This window comes from Lampetra planeri, unplaced genomic scaffold, assembly GCF_965212315.1.
Source record: "Lampetra planeri unplaced genomic scaffold, kcLamPlan1.2.h2 scaffold_186, whole genome shotgun sequence".
Lineage (NCBI taxonomy): Eukaryota > Metazoa > Chordata > Hyperoartia > Petromyzontiformes > Petromyzontidae > Lampetra > Lampetra planeri.
Genome location: NW_027614605.1, coordinates 114,777 through 132,615, shown reverse-complemented (window position 1 = coordinate 132,615; position 17,839 = coordinate 114,777). Strand labels below are relative to the sequence as shown.

Below are 17,839 nucleotides of genomic sequence, written 5' to 3'. Positions count from 1 at the left end.
TAAATAGGCGCTCACGAGCTCACCGCACGCCGCAGAGCGGGCGGGCGGGCGGGTGCTACAGCTTGGGGGGGGGGGGTCTCGATGGGGGTCACAGGTTTAGGGGTGGCAGTCAACAGCCGAGCGAACCGGGGTGCAGCTGTCTCGCTCCGGGCACTCTCTGATAGTGGAGGGGGGGGGGCTGGATGAAGGTTCCTCCTGTGGAGGGCCCTGGTGGCCACTTCTGTTGGTGTTTGGCCTTCAGTGAGAACTCTGCTGCTGCTGCTGCCTCGTGTCACTGCCACCGTCGCTGTCACACCACGTGTTCTCACGCGGTACTTTCTGTCAAGGCCCTAGCCATGGAGTCAACATTGGGGGGACCAAATCTTGCAGGGGGTCTGGGGGTCCCTGCCCCCCCCCCCCAGAAAAAAAAAAATCTAAATTTGAAAACGAATTTCCTGCCATTTTCTGCCTAAAATATAAAAAAAATCAGTAACACATGGGATGAACTTTTAGTTATTTTTTACAATGCCGAATAGTGTATTGTGTTACATTGCTCTGTTTTAACTTTTTTACCTTTTCTTGTTTCATTGTAATGTAATGGCAGAGATTAGGGATTCATAAAGTATAACCATAACCACAATCATCTCAACAGAAATCTATGCATTGTTATTGTGGCCAAGGTTTAGCAAATTGTTATTTTTATTTACAGAGCATCGCAATTATTATTTTAAAAAAAAAATTTATAGCAATATATTGGGGGGGACATTTTGAGCATATTTGATTATTGGGGGTGATGTGTCTACATTTGAAAACTACACATGTAGTAGTAGCTACTACTACATATGTAGTGGCTACTACTACATATGTAGTAGTAGCTACTACTACATATGTAGTAGTAGCTACTACTACATATGTAGATGTAGTGACTTGTGCTACTACGATCATTAATCCGGCACTGGCCGGATGAAGGTTCTTGTAGGGCCCTAGGCCTTCAGTGATAAGTTTACTCTCTGCTACTGCTGCTGCTGCTGCCCGTGTCTCTCCACGTGTTTCTCACGCCCGTTGGAGGGACGTCGTCACTGGTGACGCGTTCACGTCGTCACAGCTGACGCGTTCACCGTCATCACTGGTGACACGTTCACGACGTCGCAGCTGACGCGTTCATGACGTCAGAGCTGACGCGTTCACGTCGTCATTCAGTCTGTGCCGTGTTGCCCCGCAGCAGTTGAGCAGATTTAGTTTAGCACGCGGGAGGCTTTCGCGATCGATATCATCCATTATAGAGATTTTTTTGGGGCTATATCGCGTAAATATGTAATTTCGCCAATTACTGGCGAAACGTTGGACTCAGATTGTAAATGTTGTGGCTTGGCTCTCCAACACACTGGTGTGCTGTACTAGTATTCTACACTATACACTACACTACTATACACTACACCATGCACTACACTATACACTACACAATACACTACAATACACTACACTACTATACACTACACTATACACTACACTACTATACACTACACTATACACTACACTATACACTAGTGCTGCACTATAGACGAATTGGCACGTTCTGTTTACGTGACAACCCTCACTAGTTGGCTGTGTCGGGTCGTGGCGAGTTTAACGACACAACATTTATATATTTACGCGATCTAACTCCCCAAAAAACCTCTTATGGGTGAGCAGATTTAATTTGAAATTGTTGAGAGAAAAAAAAAGCACGCACACAAAGTGAGCCTAAACATGTTACGAGCGAAAATGTCTCGCAACAATTGTTTTTGTTCGTTACCCCGCTTAGTTATCGTATCGCATGAGGCAGCTTTCACAGGAGGGAGGCCGTTCGCTTTCATCGACAACGAACTCGACGTTCAGATGGGACAACCACGTGGACGAGCGCCATCTTGCTTTACTCTCGTCTTAGCTTGAAAGTTTTGTTTGACTCGTTAGTTTCTTTAGTTGAGGTTGTAACGGTTTAGTTTGTAATAAGCGTCGCTTACGACGAATTGTTGCCACTGCAAAGGAATTGCAACGAGCAGCCAACAAATTAAGTGGCAAAAATAATTTAACGAAAAAAAAAGTTTTTATTCTCAAATACAAAATGTCCAAATTAGTGCATAGAAAAATAAGTGACCATATTCCCCCAGTTGACCTTGGATATTATCGTTTCAGAAGCGGCCGGGGACTAGGCCTACTTGGCTGCTATTTTAGGCAAAATTATAAAAAAAAACATTTAGCGGCTTAACCCTAATGTCTATACTTAACAGAATTCTAGCATCATTGCATTTTACTTTCTTAGTTTTCTTTGTCTTCATCTTCCTGTTAGGTCACGAGCTGTTCGGACATTGTTACTGGCTTCGTGCTTTGTGCATTTCCTATTTCGAATAATGTACTCGAGTGTAATTTCTTACACTGAAATGTAGCAATATTTTTGACAATCGAGTTTGTTTTCTTGTGATTTTAAGTGATCCCACCCTCTCCAGCCTCCCAATATGTCAGATGGATATTAAAGAAAGCGTGGTTCAGCAGACGAGACGAGGAATAAAGGAGAGAAAAAATGGTGAAGCATTGAAGGACGTCAATGGATCTCTTCTGATTTTAATGAACGTGAATGTGAAGCGTGATAGTAGCGCAAAGCCTCCGATGGAATCGTCACCATGAATGATACGGCTGGATCATTATAATAAATGAACCTTGTGAAGATGTCGGTCTCGAAGCGGAATCACATTGCCACACCGAGGGTAGATCAAGTGACTTTACGAGGCTAATGATGCCCCTTTGGAGAGCAGATGATGTGGTTTGAAATAAACAATCACAGAGATTCCAAAGCTAACATCAGATGCTGACTTTACGAGTCGGCCTGCCAGTGATCCTGCACGCTGGACAGAAGCCACTGCAGATTTGGAGATGGAAAAAACAGCGAAATGCACATACCATACTCTTAGGTTGTTTAGGTAAAGTCACGTAGGTAAAAAATAAAAATAATAATAAAAAAATAAAATAATAGTAATATTAAATGAAAATAACTCAATTAAATCACGACGTTTCGGAGGCAACACAAGTCTCCGTCTTCAGGTGGGACCGTCACAGCCAAATTTACTGTATCAAGTGAGGAGACATCCAAGAGATAAGATCTTATATACTGGTTAAGGGGAGGGGGAGGAGCTTATCTAAATGTGGCAGTCAGGGAATGGAACGGTGGTGGGGGGGGGGGCTATTCTAGCAGTGAAATAAATCTCGAAAAGTTCATCTCCGGTGGTAATTTCTCTATAACCTTGTGAAAAAAAACGATCTTTGTATCTGCACTGTGCCTACTCTTGCTATATACAGTATATCTTTATGAGAGAAGATATCTTGGTTGCATTTTTTTATCAAACAAACAAAAACACGTGGTCAACGTTTGTTTTCGTAAGCCCTCGACACAGTGCTTACTGTGGAATATTTGACAACACGGCCCTGGTGGGTGGGTGAGTGAGTGGGTGGGTGAGCGAGTGAATGAATGAGTGGGTGGCTGAGTGAGTGGGTGAGTGGGCGGATGAGTGGGTGAATGAATGAGTGGGTGGCTGAGTGAGTGGGTGGGTGAGTGGGTGGCTGAGTGAGCGGGTGGGTGAGCGGGTGAATGAGTGAGTGGGTGGCTGAGTGAGTGGGTAAGTGGGTGAGTGAGTGGGTGAATTAATGAGTGGGTGGCTGAGTGAGTGGGTGGGTGAGTGGGTGAGTGGGTGGGTGAGCGGGTGGGTGAGTGAGTGGGTGGGTGGCTGAGTGAGCGGGTGGGTGAGTGAGTGGGTGGGTGAGTGAGTGGGTGGGTGGCTGAGTGAGCGGGTGGGTGAGTGGGTGAGTGAGTGGGTGGGTGGGTGAGCGGGTGGGTGAGTGAGTGGGTGGCTGAGTGAGCGGGTGGGTGAGTGGATGAGTGAGTGGGTGGGTGAGCGGGTGGGTGAGTGAGTGGGTGGCTGAGTGAGCGGGTGGCTGAGTGAGTAGGCTCTAGACCCAGTGCCTACTGCGGCGTATTGGATAATACGGCCCTGGTTGGGGGGACGGAGCATCGATCTTCTATTAGAATCTGATCTGCCTGTTGTATGTACTATGTTGAACTTCTTTCACACCATATCTATTCTATATGGAATGAATATGAAGTCAACGGCGCTCATTGGAAGTGCAGTGTTGAGTATGCAGGCAGTGCTGAGTCTATGGGCAGTGCTGAGTCTATGGGCAGTGTTAGTCTATGGGCAGTGTTGAGTCTATGGGCAGTGTTGAGTCTATGGGTAGTGTTGAGTCTATGGGTAGTGTTGAGTCTATGGGCAGTGTTGAGTCTATGGGCAGTGTTGAGTCTATGGGCAGTGTTGAGTCTATGGGTAGTGTTGAGTCTATGGGCAGTGTTGAGTCTATGGGCAGTGTTGAGTCTATGGGCAGTGCTGAGTCTATGGGCAGTGTTAGTCTATGGGCAGTGTTGAGTCTATGGGTAGTATTAGTCTATGGGTAGTGTTGAGTCTATGGGCAGTGTTGAGTCTATGGGCAGTGTTGAGTCTATGGGCAGTGTTGAGTCTATGCCATAGACTCAACACTGCCCATAGACTCAACACTGCCCATAGACTCAACACTACCCATAGACTCTATGGGTAGTGTTGAGTCTATGGGCAGTGTTGAGTCTATGGGCAGTGTTGAGTCTATGGGCAGTGTTGAGTCTATGGGTAGTGTTAGTCTATGGGCAGTGCTGAGTCTATGGGCAGTGTTGAGTCTATGGGTAGTGTTGAGTCTATGGCAGTGTTGAGTCTATGGGCAGTGTTGAGTCTATGGGCAGTGTTAGTCTATGGGCAGTGCTGAGTCTATGGGCAGTGCTGAGTCTATGGGCAGTGTTAGTCTATGTGCAGTGTTGAGTCTATGGGCAGTGTTGAGTCTGTGGGCAGTGTTAGTCTATGGGCAGTGTTAGTCTATGGGCAGTGTTGAGTCTATGGGCAGTGTTGAGTCTATGGGCAGTGTTGAGTCTATGGGCAGTGTTAGTCTATGGGCAGTGTTAGTCTATGGGCAGTGTTAGTCTATGGGCAGTGTTGAGTCTATGGGCAGTGTTGAGTCTATGGGTAGTGTTGAGTCTATGGGCAATTTAAAGCTTTCGTGACTTCAGGGATTCATCTTCTTGGTTCTTTCGGTAAAGTCACGTAGAAGGGAAATAATAAAATAATAAAAATAAAACATAATAAAATACAATTCTCTCGACGTTTCGTCCACAACGGAAGCAGCCATCCTCAGGTGAAAACCAGGACGGCTGCTTGCTTTGTGGCCGAAACGTCGTGAGAATTATTTTATTATGTTTTATTATTTCCCTTTTACGTGACTTTACCGAAAGAACCAAGAAGATAAATCCCTGCAGTCACGAAAGCTTTAAATCGAGACTACCGCAGAGTTTCTCATTCCCCGCCTGTGCATCATCAGCAGCATCACCATCATCATCATCAGCAGCATCACCATCATCATCAGCAGCAGCGACCCGCTGCCTCCACTGCTGCTGCCACGCTGTGTGCAGTGGCTGGGGCGGCGCATGGGGCTGGACCACGCTCAGCTGCGTGGACGATCAGGAGCCAGCGGCAGCCTCCTGGTTTGAGGCGTTCACGGCAAGGGCCTCGTCTGTTTGTTTGTTTGAGAATTCTTTCGAGCAACTCACATTCAGCCTCGTCGTAGCTTCGTCGGGGGTTGACCTCGCATCGTTGAAGGGTCACGGGGTCACAAAAAGGTGTCCCTGCGGCGTGGTGAAGAAGGGGATCTTATCGAGGTCCCGATGGCTGGGTTGGTGGTGGTTGTGGTGGTTGGTGGTGGTGGTTGTGGTGGGTCATGTAGCCCGCATGCCCAGCCACCACATGCCTAAACAGCTTTTGTTCGGCCGGATCGAGGGGCTAGAGAGGAGATGGAGTGATGTGGTACAGGAGGACGTGGAGTTGAGTGGACTTGCCGATGACTGGTACCAGCGGTGTCAAGATCGGCCTCTGTGGAGGAGGCTCGTGAAGGACGCTACTGGGCAGTTGGAGGCAGTCGCCCTCCAACAACAACGGAGGGCGGAGGAGCAACGCTCACAACAACGAGCGGAGCGCCGGGTGGATAAAACGCAGCGAGTTTGCACAGAGTGGGGTGGGGGGTACAGCTGGTGGTGCATCTGCCGGTCATCTCAGTCAGTCGACCCACGGCGCCTGCTGGGTCTGTCCCGAGACCTCCCGCCAGCAGCGACATCTCACGCGTGGTGCACCCAGCCTGGCACAGTAGGGGGTACAGCTGGTGGTGCACCCAGCCTGGCACAGTAGGGGGTACAGCTGGTGGTGCACCCAGCCTGGCACAGTAGGGGGTACAGCTGGTGGTGCACCCAGCCTGGCACAGTAGGGGGTACAGCTGGTGGTGCACCCAGCCTGGCACAGTAGGGGGTACAGCTGGTGGTGCACCCAGCCTGGCACAGTAGGGGGTACAGCTGGTGGTGCACCCAGCCTGGCACAGTAGGGGGTACAGCTGGTGGTGCACCCAGCCTGGCACAGTAGGGGGTACAGCTGGTGGTGCACCCAGCCTGGCACAGTAGGGGGTACAGCTGGTGGTGCACCCAGCCTGGCACAGAAGGGGGTACAGCTGGTGGTGCACCCAGCCTGGCATAGTAGGGGGTACAGCTGGTGGTGCACCCAGCCTGGCACAGTAGGGGGTACAGCTGGTGGTGCACCCAGCCTGGCACAGAAGGGGGTACAGCTGGTGGTGCACCCAGCCTGGCACGGGCGCCGTGTGTTCAAAGGGAACGTCGCTTGGTAGCCAATCAACCTCGTGTCGGTGCAGGGAGGGCGTTTCCCCCGGACCCTAGGAATGCTGCCGGGAGAGGGGGGGGGGTATTTAATTATTTATTATTCCGACTTCTGTGTGGGGGGGCGGGGCAAGGTCGAACTTGTAGCAAATCGCCGCGGACCCTCCGCGCAGCAGCGGCCCGGGGCGACGGGCAGCGGGCAACAGGCGGAGAGCGGCGATCCCCTACAACAGGTTCGTCTCTATAGTATCAATACTATTACACTATAGTATCACTACTATGTAGCACTACAACAGGTTCGTCTCCTCTATAGTATCAATACTATTACACTATAGTATCACTACTATGTAGCACTACAACAGGTTCGTCTCTATAGTATCAATACTATTACACTATAGTATCACTACTATGTAGCACTACAACAGGTTCGTCTCCTCTATAGTATCAATACTATTACACTATAGTATCACTACTATGTAGCACTACAACAGGTTCGTCTCTATAGTATCAATACTATTACACTATAGTATCACTACTATGTAGCACTACAACAGGTTCGTCTCCTCTATAGTATCAATACTATTACACTATAGTATCACTACTATGTAGCACTACACCAGGTTCGTCTCTATAGTATCAATACTATTACACTATAGTATCACTACTATGTAGCACTACAACAGGTTCGTCTCCTCTATAGTATCAATACTATTACACTATAGTATCACTACTATGTAGCACTACAACAGGTTCGTCTCTATAGTATCAATACTATTACACTAGTATCACTACTATGTAGCACTACAACAGGTTCGTCTCTATAGTATCAATACTATTACACTATAGTATCACTACTATGTAGCACTACAACAGGTTCGTCTCTATAGTATCAATACTATTACACTATAGTATCACTACTATGTAGCACTACAACAGGTTCGTCTCCTCTATAGTACCAATACTATTACACTATAGTATCACTACTATGTAGCACTACAACAGGTTCGTCTCCTCTATAGTATCAATGCTATTACACTATAGTATCACTACTATGTAGCACTACAACAGGTTCGTCTCCTCTATAGTATCAATACTATTACACTATGGTATCACTACTATGTAGCACTACAACAGGTTTGTCTCCTCTATAGTATCAATACTATTACACTATAGTATCACTACTATATAGCACTACAACAGGTTCGTCTCCTCTGTAGTATCAATACTATTACACTATAGTATCACTACTATGTAGCACTACAACAGGTTCGTCTACTCTATAGTATCAATACTATTACACTATAGTATCACTACTATTACACTATAGTATCACTACTATTACACTATAGTACTAATACTATTACACTATAGTATCACTACTACTAGTATCACTACTATTACACTATAGTACTAGTACTATTACACTATAGTACTACTACTATTACACTATAGTACTAGTACTATTACACTATAGTATCACTACTATTACTCTATAGTATCACTTTTATTACACTATAGTACCACTACTATTACACTATAGTATCACTACTATTACACTATAGTATCACTACTATAACACTATAGTATCAGTACTATTAGTATCACTACTATTACACTATAGTACTAGTACTATTACACTATAGTATAACTACTATTACACTATAGTACTAGTACTATTACACTATAGTATCACTACTATTACACTATACTACTACTATTGCACTATAGTGTCACTACTATTACACTATAGTACTACTACTATTACACTATAGTACTAGTACTATTACACTATAGTACTACTACTATTACACTAGTATCACTACTATTACACTATAGTACCACTACTATTACATTATAGTATCACTATTACACTATAGTATCACTACTATTACACTATAGTATCACTACTATTACACTATATTATCACTACTATTACACTATAGTATCACTACTATTACACTATAGTATCACTACTATTACACTATGGTACTAGTACTATTACACTATAGTGTCACTACTATTACACTATAGTACTACTACTATTACACTATAGTATCACTACTATTACACTATAGTATCACTACTATTACACTAGTACTACTATTACACTATAGTATCACTACTATTACACTATAGTACTAGTACTATTACACTTTAGTGTCACTACTATTACACTATAGTATCACTACTATTACACTATCGTACTAGTACTATTACACTATAGTATCACTACTATTACACTATAATACTACTACTATTACACTATAGTATCACTACTATTACACTATAGTATCACTACTATTACACTATAGTACTACTACTATTACACTATAGTATCACTACTATTACACTATAGTATCACTACTATTACACTATAGTATTACTACACCACTCATCACCACAGCATCACACTCCTCACTGTGTGTACTGCTACTATTACACTATAGTATCACTACTATTACACTATAGTATCACTACTATTACACTATAGTATCACTACACCACTCATCATCGTCCCAGCAGCACACGGCGCTTTGATGGGATCCGCGGTGCGTTCACAGCGACTGGGCGGCCCCCAGAGCTGCCTCTGACACCAGCTGGGCAGCATCCCCAGCCGTGCTGAGCTCACTGAATGTGCCCTTAGGGCAGCGTGATTGTGTTATTGATCGGTCGCTTCTTCATCATCACCATCGTCATCAGCAGCAGCCGAGCTCAATCCACTGCTGGATGGCATACATCCTCCTTTTTTCTTCTTCTTGGTTCTTTCGGTAAAGTCATCACGTAGAATGGAAATAATAAAATAATAAAAATAAAACATAATAACATTATTCTCACGACGTTTCGGCCACAACGCAAGCAGCCGTCCTCTTACTAACGCACAGCACACATCATCATCGTCATCAACACCACATTGATCACTGCAATCCACTCTTCACTGCACTCAACTGCAGCCCATTGACAGTGTTTGTAGTGGAGTTGGAGGAATCCGATGAGCGATAAAGCTCTTCTCGTTTTGCACAGATGTCGAGAAGGGGAATGTGGCACGGGGTCAGATTGCTACAACAACAAACACGATGACACAAACACCAAACGGGCGCGGATAGGGAAACAAATCGCTTACAAAAAATAAATAGAAATAGAACTGAACCATGTTTTTATCTTACCAGGTGAAGGCCCACTGAGCTATGCAGATCTTTTGTTCACAAGCTACCTGGCGATCACAATGATAGCAGATCAACAAAGTAGCGGCTTAGCGTCGTCATCATCTGCATGGGAATGTGCAGCAGCAGCTTCTACATGTGGAGGGAAAAAAGCAGAGGACCCGGAGAAAAATCCACGCGGCCACGGGGAGAGAGAGACTCCAAATATACAGCAGCAGTCGTCAGGGTCGGGACCGAACCCACGACCTCCTGTACACCAGGCGAGGTAGTTAACATCTCCTAGCACCGTGATGATGATGATGAGAGAGAGAGACACGCAAACTCCAAATATACAGCAGCAGGCGTCAGGGTCGGGATCGAACCCACGACCTCCTGTACACCAGGCGAGGTAGTTAACATCTCCTAGCCACCGTGATGATGATGATGAGAGAGAGAGACACGCAAACTCCAAATATACAGCAGCAGGCGTCAGGGTCGGGATCGAACCCACGACCTCCTGTACACCAGGCGAGGTAGTTAACATCTCCTAGCCACCGTGATGATGATGATGAGAGAGAGAGACACGCAAACTCCAAATATACAGCAGCAGGCGTCAGGGTCGGGATCGAACCCACGACCTCCTGTACACCAGGCGAGGTAGTTAACATCTCCTAGCCACTGAACGCCCCTAACATGCAAACAAAACGTGTGTGCATGTTTTACTGCGAGAATGCGTGGCGAATGCAAACGTGCCGGCTTGTAACACCTCCTGTATTCTTGCCCGAAAGGATCAAGCCCATTCGTTTTTTCATCATCTTCATGGATCTCACTGGGACGCTGTGAATCTCTATGGGTCTCAATGTATGTGTCGTCAATGGCAGAGCCAGGATTTTCAGGTAGGAGTGGGGGGGGCAACCCCTCCAGCGATGAGAAATGATAGAGGAGTTGTTAGTAAGGAAGGAGCTGTTAGTGAGTAAGGAGTTGTTAGTAAGGAGTTGTTAGTGAGTGAGGAGTTGTTAGTGAGTAAGGAGTTGTTAGTAAGGAGTTGTTAGTGAGTAAGGAGTTGTTAGTGAGTAAGGACTTGTCCCTTGCTTTTGATTCGACGCGTGTGCGGCGATGGCGCAGCCATCGATCGAGGGTCGAATTCGAACCGCGTCGTGTGATCGGCATCGCGCTCGCTGAAGGTGTTGATGCCTTCTGGGAAGTCGTGTGCTGTGTACGCAACTGTGCACAATTCTGTGAATCACTTATAACCGCTTTGCCATTACTTGCCAATTATGGACTCAGACTATTGTCCTATCATCTCATAGAGTCCCTGGCACGTAATAATATGCTACACAGTGGCAGTGGGGGTCGCAAAATGCCGAGTTATTACTAATAAACCCCAATGATCCGATCGAAATTAGGGATTTCAATCGGATCATTGGGAGGGGCACGTGCCACCCCACCCCCCCCACGACCGCGGCGGCGATGGTGACGGTGGCGGCGCTGCCAATCCACGCGGAGTTGTCAACGCGCTGTTGTGCTGAGTTGGTTGTCCTGCCCCCGTACCTGCGACGTGAGTCGTGGAATCTTTTTTGATCGACCGGCGGACACCGCAGCGGTAACCGGGGCGGCCTGCCTCGGTTTACAACCGCGAACCTCCGCCGCAAGTCGGCAACTTGCACTGCCGCTGGGCCGTGTGACCGGCAAAGGTCGCAACCGGGTACCCGATACCCGTACCCTACCCGATACCCGGCTATCCGTACCCGGCCGGGTACGGGTAGCCGTTTGCAACCCTGGTGCGGCCGGGTACGGGTACGGGTAGGCCGTGAGTCACTGGTGAGTAACCGTTTGTCACTCATTTCGGGTAGGGTACGGGTACCCATTTGCGACCCTGGTGCCGCCGGGTACGGGTACGGGTAAGGAATCAAAACCCGTTTGCGACCTCTGGTGACCGGTGCTCGTTTTATCTGCCCTGGAGGGAGTGATGATGCTGATAGGCTGATGGGCTGAGTCAACCCCAGCTACAACCCACTGTGGCTAGGAGATGTTAACTCCATCGCCTGGTACGCAGGAGGTCGTGGGTTCGATCCTGACCCTGACGATGCCTGCTGCTGTGCATTTGGAGTTTGTCTTTCTCCGTTGTGGCCGTGTGGATTTTTCTCGGGGCCCTTCCGTTTCCCCCTCCACATTTAGAAGCAACGTCACGCGTCGAGATTATTTGGCTGCCGCTATAAATGTCCACGCTACAATCCGCTTCGTTGAGCCATCATTTGTGCCCACGTCGCGTCTGAAAAAAAGCTCAGTGGGCCCCACAGCCGGTAAAATAAAAAAAGTTGTTTAGTTTTGGTTCATTGCGAACCGCTCGCTGCTCCGCGGAGGCTGCCCTTATAAGGGCGGCGTTGTCAAAATTTCCCAACCCGCAGTTTAACAGGCGGTAGGATTTCGCGAACAATGTCATCCATTAATGTAGGTTTCATTTATTTGTGTCAGACCGCATGAATAGAAACGTGTCGTTAAACTCGCCACCACCCGACGCAGCCAATCGGCACGGTTCGTCACGTCAACAGAGCGTGAGCACAGCACCACCGGGTGTGTGTCGGCGAGCCAAGCCACAACATTCACAATCTGAGTGGACGACCTTTCGCCAGTAATTACAACTCGCTTCATCAGGCGCACAGCAGCCAGATTTGTGTAGAAATCCTCCCGTTTCGCTCCTCAAAACCACTGTGCGAGCGTCCGCCGTGTGCCGTCGAGCAGAGCCGGTCGCCGCGTGGCGCCGCTCGCGGCTGCACGCTTCAGCGGCCCGTCCGGAACGCCCCTCCCTCCCTCCCTCACGACGTTAGGAAGGCAGCACTGACAAAGTAACGTCTCTTGGAACCGACCTCCGAACCGACCCCCGAGCGGAATCGGCATCCGATCACCGGGACGGTTTGCCGCGGACGCCGGCCGAGACGGCGTCTCCCGGCAGAGGTCGCAATCGGGTACCCAATACCCGGCTACCCGTACCTGTACCCGTACCTGGCCGGGTAGCCGTTTGCGACCCTGGTGTGGCCGGGTACGGGTAGACCGTGAGTCACTGGTGAGTCACCGCTTGTCACTCATTTCCCAACGTCTTGTCTCTTCTCACAATTCAAGTTCCTAGAATCAACCCACCCGCGCCTGGAACATGGCTTCATCCCAGAGGTCGCAATCGGGTACCCGTACCCTACCCGATACCTGGCCGGGTACGGGTAGCCGGGTATCGGGTAGGGTACGGGTACGGCCGGGTACGGGTACCCGTTTGCAACCCTGGTGCGGCCGGGTACGGGTAAGGAATCAAAACCCGTTTGCGACCTCTGTCGCCCGCCCCTCCCGGTCGGTTCTCCCGTTCCCGTTCCAAGATTCCCGAATGTCGTCTACGCGGCAAGTCTCGCCGGCACTGGGGCGCTCTCCCCGTCTCTCCCGCCCTGTGCCGAGCGTGGAGCTTCCCCACCCCCCCACCCCCTTCCCCCGCAGCCGGCGCCCCCCCCCTCCTACCTCGCCGAGAAGACAGGAGGCTCATCAGCGCTGCGCGGCCGCTTTTGCCGACGGCGGCGTCGCGTACCGGACAGCGGCCGCTGCCGCCGCGACGTGCGGACGTCCGTCGAACGGACGATGAGGGAGCAGGGCCGAGTCCCTGACACGGCCACTATGAACATCCTCATGGCCAGAGAGGAAGAGACACCCAGACCCAGGGGTTGAACCCAGGCTCTCGGCATCTCTGACACGGCCACTGTGCACCTCTTCATGACGATTGTCTGAACCGGTCGTGGGCCTCTCCTAGGTCGACTCGGCCTCAACACGAGTATCCGGTGCGACGTGTAAACATCGCCACTGGGGAGACAAAGGCGGCCGGGCGTGGTGCTGGCTACCCACCCCCTCGTGTGCCGTGCCGGCCTTCACAGGCGCTCGCTAACAGTACTTGCCCCGACAGTCTGCTAAGGCTACACGGACGGGGTGGAGTCTTTATCTTCGTGTGCGTCTCAGTGTGGGCGGCAGGGGACGAGCTGCCGTCCCGATGCCTGAGCCGCGTTCGCCAAATACGGGACTTTGTTGAATTCCCTGAGCAGTCACCGGAGTGCGTGAGTGTGCACGGGGGGAGCGCCTGGTGGCGAGCGAGCGGTGAGGCGTCGCTGCGGGGAGGAGAAGCGCCGCGGTGGTGGCGGCGGTGGTCTCCGTGCCGTGTGCCCCGGATCTGTTCATGGGCGCTTGTCCGGTAGTGGAGGGGTTTACGACACACACACGCGCACACACGCGCACACACACACACGCACGCGCACACACACACAAAAAGCAATAGTAACGACGCCACCGTCGCACGGCATGTGTGTACGTTGAACTTATTTCGCACCGTACGTGGCCAACCGTGCTAATCGGAGGTGCAGTGTTGAGTCTATGGGCAGTGTTGAGTCTATGGGCAGTGTTGAGTATATGGACAGTGTTGAGTCTGTGGGAAGTGTTGAGTCTATGGGTAGTGTTGAGTCTATGGGTAGTGTTGAGTCTATGGGTAGTGTTGAGTCTATGGGTAGTGTTGAGTCTATGGGCAGTGTTGAGTATATGGACAGTGTTGAGTCTGTGGGCAGTGTTGAGTCTGTGGGCAGTGTTGAGTCTATGGGTAGTGTTGAGTCTATGGGTAGTGTTGAGTCTATGGGCAGTGTTAAGTCTATGGGTAGTGTTGAGTCTATGGGTAGTGTTGAGTCTATGGGTAGTGTTGAGTCTATGGGCAGTGTTGAGTCTATGTGTAGTGTTGAGTCTATGGGTAGTGTTGAGTCTATGGGTAGTGTTGAGTCTATGGGTAGTGTTGAGTCTATGGGCAGTGTTGAGTCTATGTGTAGTGTTGAGTCTATGGGTAGTGTTGAGTCTATGGGTAGTGTTGAGTCTATGGGTAGTGTTGAGTCTATGGGTAGTGTTGAGTCTATGGGCAGTGTTGAGTCTATGGGCAGTGTTGAGTCTATGGGTAGTGTTGAGTCTATGGGTAGTGTTGAGTCTATGGGTAGTGTTGAGTCTATGGGCAGTGTTGAGTCAATGGGCAGTGTTGAGTCTGTGGGCAGTGTTGAGTCTGTGGGCAGTGTTGAGTCTGTGGGCAGTGTTGAGTCTGTGGGCAGTGTTGAGTCTGTGGGCAGTGTTGAGTCAATGGGCAGTGTTGAGTCAATGGGCAGTGTTGCGTCTATGGGCAGTGTTGAGTCTGTGGGCAGTGTTGAGTCTATGTTTGCGTGTACAGTTAACTTCTTTCGCACCGTACGTAGCCATCTGTGCTAATCAGAGGCGCGGGAGAAGGACAACACAAATCCGTGCCAAAGAAACGAGTTTGTGAGTCTTGGATGGCGATGATCTAAAAGGGCATCGTAGCTCCCAGTGGCTTGCTCACATCGTAAGGGGGGGGAGAGCGTTCCAGACGGGCGCCCTCACAGAGAGGGGGCGACTCCGGGGGTGCCAGGAGGATCCCGCACCACCAACGGTTGTCCAAGCTCTGCTATCCTCTACGTCGCGTGACGACTTCTTTTTGTCGTTTGCGCTTTTCGTTTTTGGTGCCCGTTTCTTAATTATTTCCTGGCTTTTGCGCAGCCAACTGCGCATACCGATGGGATTTGGTGCCCGTACATGAATTAATGTGCGGCGCTGTGGGATGCTGTTGGCATGAATGAGGCCGCTGTGAGTGTGTGAGTGTGTAAAAGTATTATTACGACGTGAGGGCGATGCTAGTGGGGGGGGGGGGCTGGGTCTCTACGCGGAACGTAAACCGTGGGGGGGTCGCGAGAGACCCTGTGCACGTGGGCCACGACCCGCCGCTGTTCAGCCCGGCAGAATGCGAGTACAGTAGAGAAGCGGGAGGGTGAGCGGGAGGGTGAGCGGGAGGGTGAGTGGGAGGGTGAGTTGGAGGGTGAGCGGGAGGGTGAGTTGGAGGGTGAGTTGGAGGGTGAGTTGGGGGGTGAGTTGGAGGGTGAGTGGGAGGGTGAGTTGGAGGGTGAGCGGGAGGGTGAGTTGGAGGGTGAGCTGGAGGGTGAGCTGGAGGGTGAGTTGGAGGGTGAGTTGGCGGAGTAGCCCGTGCAGCTGTTTGGCGGCGGGGCGCGCGTGCAGCGGTGCGGTGCGAGCGAGTGGCACGCGAGCGTATGAGTTGGTGGCGCATGTGCCATGACTCCTTGTGTTTTATTTTTGTGAGTCCTTGTGTCCGTGGTGGATTCTGTGTGACCCACTGTAATGAGCATCGTGGTCTTCGGGCCATGGACTACTTTGATGCAAAAAGTGGCTGCGGCACAATTGCTGCCGCAGCAATAAAACCGTTTTAAAAGTAAAAAAAAAGTCTCTCCCTCCCTCTCTCCCTCTCTCCCTCTATCTCCCTCTATCTCTCTCTCTCTCCCTCCCTCTCTCCCTCTCGCTCTCTCCGCCTGCCCGCAGCGAGGCGTGCGTCTCTCTCCGCGTCGCCTTCGGCCCGGGAGGAGGAGCGGCCCGGATCCCGTCGCCGCCACTGCCGCCCCCACCGCGCGATGAGGCCCAGGAAGTACGCGATGGTGGTGATGTCGCTCATGGCGGTGCTCTCCAACTGCATCGAGGTGAACAGGGCCCAGGCGGAGGCGGAAGCCGACGACGAAGGTAAACGTGGCGGGTTCTGTTTGTTGTTGTTTGTTGTTGGGCTCATGATGGACGCGTCGTTAACCCGCCACAAGTCCGCCACCCACCCGACACGGCCACTCGGCGAGGTTCGTCAAACAAGACGCGGCACTTTCACTCGCGCAGCGCCGCGCTGTTGGGCGTCGTCACGAGCTACGTGACGAGCCTCGCTCGTCGGCTGTGTCGGGTGGCGGTGGTGGCGGCGGTGGCGGTGGTGGCGGCGGTGGCGGTGGTGGCGGCGGTGGTGGTGGCGGCGGTGGCGGCGGTGGTGGCGGCGGTGGCGGGTGACCGACGCATTTCTGTCGACGCCATGGAACCCATAAACATTCCTTGCGAATGACACTGGTCACGGAAGCCTACGACCACCATTACGTGGTGAACTGACGAAGGTTAAACCCGCGGCGAGTAAAAAAAAACGGCGCCGACATTGCCACCGGCGCCTCCTGCGTTACCGCCACTGCTGCCGTCACCGTCACCACCACCGTCACCACCACCACCACCGTCACTGTCACCACCGCCATTGCCACCACCGTCACCACCACCGTCACCACCACCACCACCGTCACTGTCACCACCGCCATTGCCACCACCGTCACCACCGTCACCACCACCGTCATCATCGCCATCATCACCATCGTCACCACCGTCGTCACCACCACCGCCACCACCGTCACCACCACCGTCATCATCACCATCATCACCATCGTCACCACCGTCGTCACCACCACCGCCACCACCGTCGCCATCACCGCCATCTCCGCCGTGATGTCCCCTTGGCCCCCCCCCCCCCCCAGGCTTCTGCTCGCTGGACGAGTGCATCTACATCACCACCATCATCACCATCACCACCATCACCACCATCACCGCCATCATCATCACCATCACCACCATCACCACCACCATCGCCACCATCATCACCATCACCACCATCACCACCATCACCACCATCATCACCATCATCACCATCACCACCATCATCACCATCATCACCACCATCACCACCATCACCACCATCATCACCATCACCACCATCACCGCCATCACCGCCGTGATGTCCCCTTGCCCCCCCCAGGCTTCTGCTCGCTGGACGAGTGCGTCTACATCACCACCATCACCACCATCACCACCATCATCACCATCACCACCATCACGTCCGAGATGTCCCCTTGCCCCCCCCAGGCTTCTGCTCACTAGACGAGTGCGTCTACTCGGAGCTGGAGCTGCTCAGCTACGAGGCCGTGCGGGCAATCCACAACCAGATGGACGACGATGACGACGGCTCGGTGGACACCCAGGAGAGCGACGACGTGAGTCTCACACTCATTCACTCGCTCATTCGCACACT

The 17,839-nt window shown here is 50.9% G+C and overlaps 1 protein-coding gene across 1 annotated transcript in view; it reads left to right on the top strand.

Annotated features, from left to right (window-relative positions):
- The first annotated feature begins 6,905 nt into the window (after positions 1–6,905).
- LOC144740042 (stromal interaction molecule 1-like) overlaps positions 6,906–17,839 on the top strand; it is a 28,481-nt gene continuing 17,547 nt past the window's right edge. Inside the window, exons 1-3 of the mRNA XM_078622926.1 lie at positions 6,906–6,975; positions 16,282–16,476; positions 17,674–17,801. Of these exons, the coding sequence (XP_078479052.1) occupies positions 16,371–16,476; positions 17,674–17,801 (234 nt within the window). The 5' untranslated portion in view covers positions 6,906–6,975; positions 16,282–16,370. The remainder of the gene's footprint in view (positions 6,976–16,281; positions 16,477–17,673; positions 17,802–17,839) is intronic.